The sequence below is a fragment of the Panthera uncia genome, assembly GCF_023721935.1.
Source record: "Panthera uncia isolate 11264 chromosome C1 unlocalized genomic scaffold, Puncia_PCG_1.0 HiC_scaffold_4, whole genome shotgun sequence".
Taxonomy (NCBI): Eukaryota; Metazoa; Chordata; class Mammalia; order Carnivora; family Felidae; genus Panthera; species Panthera uncia.
In genome coordinates, this window is record NW_026057585.1 from 54,120,534 (window position 1) to 54,128,754 (window position 8,221).

The 8,221-nt window shown below is 38.1% G+C and overlaps 1 protein-coding gene across 1 annotated transcript in view; it reads right to left on the reverse strand.

Annotated features, from left to right (window-relative positions):
• Positions 1 to 470: 470 nt before the first annotated feature.
• Positions 471 to 8,221, reverse strand: part of ATG4C (autophagy related 4C cysteine peptidase) — a 157,650-nt gene continuing 149,899 nt past the window's right edge. Inside the window, exon 12 of the mRNA XM_049617061.1 lies at positions 471 to 738. Coding sequence (XP_049473018.1) covers positions 664 to 738 — 75 coding nt within the window. The 3' untranslated portion in view covers positions 471 to 663. The remainder of the gene's footprint in view (positions 739 to 8,221) is intronic.

The following is an 8,221-nucleotide window of genomic DNA, read 5'->3' on the forward strand; positions in this document are numbered from 1 at the left end:
AGAAGAGGTGGCCATAGCATGATGGACGAAATCTAGAATATGATGGACACTGTTGGTGGCCTACCCAGCATTCCTTCTCCCCATCCATCTTCCTTCCTAACAGAACCTGATTTTGTTCAGGAATCCATTTCTCCTACACACAGCCATGCACTCCAGAAGAATCTGACCCATCTGCTTCTAAGATGCAGATTGACTAGTCATGAGCAACTGTATCCCCTTTGCCATTGTTGAGTTTGAGAAAGAGCAGGGGACTCTGTCTGACCAATGAAGTGGGAGAAAACGTCTAATGGGGCTCCTTCAGGGAAGAGTTTTTTGCCAACCAAAGAAGTAGTGTCTGTTTTTCCCTCTGGAGATTTTGTTGTCTGGATATCATTCCTAAAAGCGTAGCTGCCACTCTGCTCAGGATGAACTAATACCAGTGGTGGCAAAAACAATGCTGGATTCGTTTTCTAGAGCTGCTTAACAAAGTACCACAAACTGGGTGGCTTAAACCAACAAAAATTTATTGTCTCACAGTTTGGGAGGCTAGAAATCCAAAATCAAGGTGTCACCAGGGCCATGCACTCTGATGGCTTTAGGAATGAACACTTCCTTGCCTCTTCTAGCATCTGGTATTTGCTGGCAGTCCTTGATGTTCCTTGTCTTGTAGATACATCTCTCCAATCATATGGCTGTCCTTTCCCTCTGTGTCTTCAAATTTCTTCCTTTGTGAATGTCTGTCTCTTTGTCCAAATATTCCTTTTGTAAAAACATTAGACATATTGGATTAGAGCCCATTGTAATAACCTCATTTTAACTTGATTCGCTCTGTAAAAACGCTTTTTACAAATGTCACATTCTGAGGTACTAGGGGTTACAACTTTAACATATTTGGGGTGGGGGACACAGTGCAACCCCCACATTGCCCAACTAAGGTTGGATAGGCTTTGATGACATCACTGAGCTCTGAGCCAACCATCTCTAAAATCCATCCTCAGATTTTACCCATTTGTGGGATATAGAGTATGTGAGAACCCCTTTTTGCATTTTTTGAGTCATTGTGTATTGTAGCTGAGTTCACCTTTGTTGATGCAACAGATGTTGGATAAAAACAGTCCTCTTTCCACCATTTAATAGCTGTATGTCCTTGGGAAAAAATTACTCTCTGAGAATACTTTCTGTATCTCTAAATTGAGTCAAATGTTATCTCAGAGTTGCCACAAAGATTGATGAGATAATGCACTGAAACAGCATTATACAGAAAAGGTGCTCAGTAGGCTGCTGTTAGGCTCTTTTTAAAAACTACCCATGTGACATTGGAAGAATAAAAACAATACCATGCAATCTAGTTTTAAAGGGACTAATGAGAACCCATAGTTCTTGATGGTTGTTACAGTTCAAAGTATATCATTTTGTCCAGGGTCTTCACTTAGGCATTCTGCATCTGTCCAAGCCTCTTTGAGGCCTTTGTGACAGTCACCATTTATGAGAGGCATTTGACCTTAATGGCCAAAAGCATGGGCTCTTGAGTCAGACCATATGGGTTCAAATCTTGGTTCTGCCCATATCTATGTATGACCTGGGGCAAGTTATTTAACCTCTCTGTGCCTTGGTTTTCTCATCTATAAAAAAGGGGGAATGGCAATGATGACAATGGTTTCTTAAAGTATTCTTAAGAGGAATCAAAAGACATAGGTGATTAGTACACTGTCTAGCATGTGGTGGGCAAGTTAAACATACACGCTTTTTCCTTTCAATCTCTATTTTTGCCTGCACTCATCTTGAGATGCTACACCAGTGGTTTTCAACCTTCAATGTGTGTGTGAGAAGCACCTGTTATGCTTGTTATAAATACAGATCTAAGCATTGTCCCTCCCGAATCCAGAAATTTGGATCCAGTAGGTCTGAGAGGCACTTGTAACAAACACCCCAGATCACATATTGAGAAACTGTCTACTTTTTCTGATTGGAAATTTCCAACTCAGGAGATTTAGAAGGAGTTATTCATCTTGGAGATATGTACTTCTCTTATCCCCCCTATTAGTCTGAAAGCTTCTGGAGGGCAGAGGCATTATCTTTATGTCCCTTCCCCCTACCACATGTCTAGCACAGTACTTTGCTCACAGTAACTCAGAAGTGTTTACTAAATCAATTTACAGTAATCTCAGATGATCTAGAAACTGAAGTGGTCAGAGAGAAGGAGGACAGAAATCAAACAGAAGGAAGACAGGCTCAGTTAGCTGTTTAGTAATTCTAAGAGATTCTGTTGGGACAGCTGTTCTGAACCAGCCCCAGCACCAGTTTTTGTTTTTGTAAGCCACGAACAGTGTGACCCTGGATGGTGGAGTTGCTAGGAAGTTCTGGGATTCTAGGCTGGCTTTACTTAGACTTTTACCAGCCTGGGACACAGCCCCCTGAGCCTAGAACAAACCTTTATACTGGGTGTAGGAGGAGAAAGGGGAAAGATGCCAAAAGAAAAGCTTAATTTGGGCTTCTTATTGTTACTAGGTCACTCAACTAACTAAATTTAGCTCTCTTAGGGGCAGTTTCAACAAAGAACGTTTACAGGGCTGTTTTGTAAACTAATTAATGTTAATATATACAACAGTATTTAGCTACTATCTATTGAATGACCATATGGACCAGCTGTTTTTCATGGATTATATCATTAAATCTCAATAACTCATACAACTAATATTTGTTGAGTATCTCCTATGTACCAGGTTATCCACCAACAGCTGATATGATATTCTTATTAATATACATGTAACTGTATTTCACGTATGCCTATTTATAGAGAGAAATTTCCTAGAAAGACTGGAAGGCTGATAATATAAAGCGCTGGGACAGTATCTGATACATAGCAAGCAATTAATTTAAGCCACTATCATCATCATCATCAACTATAGAGTATACACACTGTCACTGAAAATGGTTCTTTCTGGAAACATTCTGGGTGAATATTTCTTCCTTTTGTTTATTTGTACTTACTAAATGTTCTACAGTAAGTATGCATGCTATGCTAATGCAAATAAAAATTATTTGTTTTATAAGTTCAAAGGTATTTCCCTTCTGAATCCACACATAAAAATCACAGTCTTTGATAGCACCACCTAGTGGTTCCAACAGAGTGTGACTGAAGAAGATCCATTTTTTCCCACCCACCTCTTCTGGACACATTGTCAGAGACACGACTTCTTATCAAAACCCATAGGAGGAGAGCTTGTGATATGTTCCAGCTTCACACAGTATCCTACATAATGTTTGGCCAATGACTGGTATCCTTAATTTCTGCCCTTATTGGTCTTAGAACTATTTTTTCATAATGGGATGATTTTATTTCTTAAAAGACTTTGATTTTGACACCTTTTCTCATGGAAATACAGTTTAGGAACCCAGTGACATCTATAACACACATGTAAATATTCTGTTTTATAAATATTCTTATAGCTAGAGATATAAAAATTACTAAGCAAAGATAAGCTGAAGAGTATAAAAAGCATTTATTGAGGACCTACTGAGTGCCAGTCATCATGCAGTGCTGCAGTGAAAAGCTGAATAAAACAGACTCCTTGTCCTCAATAAGCTGTTATGGGAGACTGATGTTTAATGCAATGCACTGTGACACAGCAACTCATACATGAGCTCATTTGCTTATTCAACAAGTATTTATTGAGCATGTACTATGTAACAAGCACTGTACAGGGGAAATAGAAATGAAACTGCACTGGGGAAATAGAAATGAAAGAAAGAAATAAAGTCCCTGCTTATAGAGTTTACAATCTAATGGAGAGATAATAAAACAATGAATATAAGATATAGTTGTGATAATAAATGCTACCAAAAATATAATAATAAAGTGAGTTAAAGGAAATAGAATATCAGGGTTGCTGCTTATATAGGAGAGTCAGTGAAAGCCTCTCTGACCAGGGGATATTTGAGAAGAGATGGGGAGGTGGTAAGGGAGCAAGCCATGCAGGGGTGGTAGCATATGCAAAGGTCCAGAGGTGGGAATGTGCCCCATGCATTGACAGAATAGCAAGAAGTTCTATATGGCTGAGCAAAATTAACTAGGGAGAAAATAGTAGTTGATGAATTTGTACTACAATTTGTAGGACCTTGTTGGTGATGGTAAAGACCTTTAATTTGATTCGAGGGCTAATGGTAAATCATTGGCAGCTTTTGAGCAGAGGAGTGACACTTTCTGACGTACATTTTAAAATATCATTTAGCTGCTAAGTAGATATTAGACTGCAGGAGGATAAGAGCAGAAACATAGCATGCAATAATCAAGTGAACAAATATCTGTGAAATAAGTGAATGTATGGATAAGATAATAAAAGTAGAACAGAAGAGGTGTATGTTCAGCTGTGCCTTAGTGTTATAAAGAAAGTTTCTTCATTGGAGGTGAGACCTAAACAGGGATTTGCTTTTTATTTTCAGGTTTGAATTTTTTGGCAAGGAATGTTCTTCCATTAGGAGACCCGTAATATCAATGTCTCTCTTTTGTGATGTTAACAGCTTAATAAATGCCCAAATCAATTCATTCATTAGTGGTTGCAAAATGGTGATATTCTCATTCTGTCTTTTCATTTATATTTATTAGCTGGAATGCGTTTATAAAAAGAACCTTTCTTTCCTTCATCTTCTATTCACTTGCCCAGTTGTATAATTCACATAGAAAAGGCAAGACAAATGCTTGATTTTTTACTTTATTTTCAGTTTCCAGAATGAGTTGGTTGACTAGCATCTTTCCGTGGTGACCAATTGCTTGCTTGTTTTCTCCCTCTTTTTCTTTCTTTCTCCCTCAATTCCTCTTCTCTCTCTCCATCTCTCTTATCCTGTCTCTTTTACACATTTCCTCTCTCCTCTTTTCTGTCTCTTCCTTTCCCCTCCCTTCCCTTCCCCTCCCCTCCCTTCCCCTTCCTTTCCCTTCTCTTTCCTTTCTTTCCCCTCTCCTGCCCTTTTCTTTCTCTATTTTTTTCATTCTCTCTTTTTAAATTTTTTTATTATTTAAATTTTTTTTGAGAGAGAGAGAGAGAGAGCATGCACATGAACGGGATAGGGACAGAGAGAGAGGGAGGGAGAGAATCCCAAGCAAGCTGCCTGCTGTCAACACAGAACCTTACATGGGGTTTGAACCCACAAACCATGAGATCATGACCTGAGCCAAAATCAAGAGTTGGACGCTTAACCAACTGAGCCACCCAGGCGCTCCTCATTCTCTCTCTTATTATTATTATGAATTTATGATTTTAAACATATCTGAAGGGCTTTAATCAGTTGTTGCAGTTATTACCCATAGGGATGCTTAAATTGTCCCATCTTTGGTCAAGTTGGCTGCTGAACCATTTTGATGGAACACTATTATCTTCTCATTGCTTCCTTGCTACCTGATACAAGCTGTGATGAGCTTGATATGTAATTTTCCTATCCCTAACTTAGAATCCACCTTTTCTCTAAGGAGTCCTGATTCTTTTTTGTATAGTATTAGAGATACTATTAGGGCACCACAATCTGAGCAGTAGAGGTGGAATCATTATTTCTGGGTTGGCCATTGTTTCTTGGACAGAGTGTGAATATTTTTTTTATTTAACATACAGTGCAATATTGGTTTCAGGAGTAGAATTAAGTGATTCATCACTTACATTCAACACCCAGTGCTCATCAGAACAAGTGCTCTCCTTAATACACACCACCCAACTAACCCGTTCCCTACCCACTTCCCTCCATCAAGAGGGAAGTTTTCTATCATTAAGAGTCTTTTGTGATTTGTTTCTCTCTCTCTTCATCCCCCTCCCCTTTTCCCATATGTTCATCTGCTTTGTTTCTTAAATTCCACATTGAGTGGAATCATATGGTGTTTCTCTAATTGACTTAATTAGTTTAGCAAAGTACATTCTAGCTCCATCCACATCATTGCAAATGGCAAGATTTCATTCTTTTTGATGGCTCAGTAATATTCCATTGTATGTATATACCATGTCTTCTTTATCCATTAGTCAATGGACATTTGGCTCTCTCCCTTGGCTATTGTTGAAAATTTTTAAATGAAATTATGATTTCATATTGATAATTCCAATTTAAATGAGATTTTTTACTCCTTTTTCCCACACTGATAGTCTCAGTTTGCAACAACTCCAAAAATTATAGAATTACAATAACCTTTAATTACCAGTTTGCTTTATTTCCCCAGAATACACACAACAGTCTCATAATTAACAATAGCAACAGTACTATCAATAACATGTTTACTGTAAATAGTTTAAGATTCTTTTTCAGTTCTTTTTGTCCTAAGGGTATCTCACCCTAGGGGTATACAGGCAAGTTACAGACATAAAGTCATGTGGAAGCATGCATGTCATGGAGCTTTACAGTTCGCAATGGAAGCAGACATTTAAGAAGGGATTATAAGGTAGTAAGTGTTACAAAAGAAAAATAGGGAGCAAAGTGAGGTTCTATCTGGAGGCTCAGGGATGTCCTCCCTGAGATAGTGAGGCTTAAGCAGGGATCTGAGGGCTAGGTTGGAATTAACTCAGCAGAGTATGGGCACAAGGTGGGGAGAGAGTGTTCGAGACAAAGAAGAAAGTTCCTTAAAGGGACTTATAAAGTGCTCTGCAAATAAAATGCTAAAACTGTAACTACAACAACTGTAGTTTTATAGAATTTTCTTTTTAAATTGCATTTTCCAAAAATCAGAAGGATTTCTGGCTCCTTTGAAAGTAGTTTTCAAGCCAGAAGTCACATAGAAGGTAACCATTGCACAGAGCCATAGACGTGCTTTCTTTGAAACCCAAAAGCACATTGCTTGGTTTAATCATCCATTTTATTTATCGTACCTAACTTCCATTTCTGAAAGTAAAAGCCTCAGAGCATAAGGACTTGCCCCTATTAAGAGTATTTAAAAAGAAGAGCTTCAGAGGGTGAAGGGCATTCCCTGGGAGATTCCAGGGAGCATATGAGATTGCAGAAGACCCAAAATAGTAATAATAATGATACTGGGGCCTGTTCTGTGAGTGGCACTGTATTAGGAACTTAACATACATCAACTGTGGTCCTCAAAACAACTCTGTAATTTAGGTAATATTATGCCATTGCAGATCTAAGAAATCTGAGAATCAGAGACCATATAAGGCAAAGTTCAAAGTTACATAACTAAGTAGGAAGACCAAGATTCGAATTCAGGTCTGCCTGATTCTAAAACCAATATTCTACCTATTACTTACCAAATTTCATTATTTTATTCTCCAGAGACATCACTTATTTGAATATGAAAACTGTAGCTTATGAAATAAATTATGTTAGCCTAGACTCACATCTCATGTGTAAGGAATACTCATTATAAAAACCAACATTTGGTTTATCCTTTATAGGTTACAGTGATATCCTTTTCTAATTTGATTGGTCTTCATTCTTCCCATCTTACAGAGGAGAAAACTGAGACTCACAAAGGTGTTAACTTGCCCAGCTAATAAGTGAAAGAACTGGGATTTCAACCCAAGTCTTCTGACTCCAAATCACAAATGGTTCCCATTCTTGGTCATCCTGGTTCTACTCACTAGACATCAGAATGAGGACAGAAATGAAAACTTGAGAAGAAAAATCAATAAGGAAAAAAAGTTGAAAATTGCACTCCCCCTCCATGATGATGCCACTTATCAACAAAATCTCACTGTTTATGAAAATGACTGTTAAAGAAAAACTTTAAAAATCTTCACTTAAAATCACTAGGTGAAAAATCTTCAAATTCAGTACCTTACTTAGCATTGTAGCAAAAAATGAGAACATAAGACTCTGTTTTCTTAATTTTTCAGTAAACTAAAACTGCTCTAAAAAATAAAGTCAACTTTAAAATAGAGAGAGAGGGGTGCCTGGATGGCTCAGTCGGTTGGGCATCTGACTTTGGCTCAGGCATGATCTCGCGGTCGTGAGTTCAAGCCCCGCATCGGGCTCTGTGCTGACAGCTCAGAGCCTGGAGCCTGCTTCAGATTCTGTGTCTCCCTCTATCTCTGACCCTCCCCCACTCGCGCGCTCTCTCTCTCTCTCTCTCTCTCTCTCTCTCAGAAATAAACATTTAAAAAATAAATAAATAAATAAAAGAGAAAAGAACATGATCTCTCAATGCATACATTCTTTACTTTTTTCTTTGCTAAATAATTTTGCTGAAAAGGAACAAAATTTACTTGCTTTTGATGAGATTGTACTTACTGGTCTCTCTTATATAAGAAGTCCATTCTAGGGG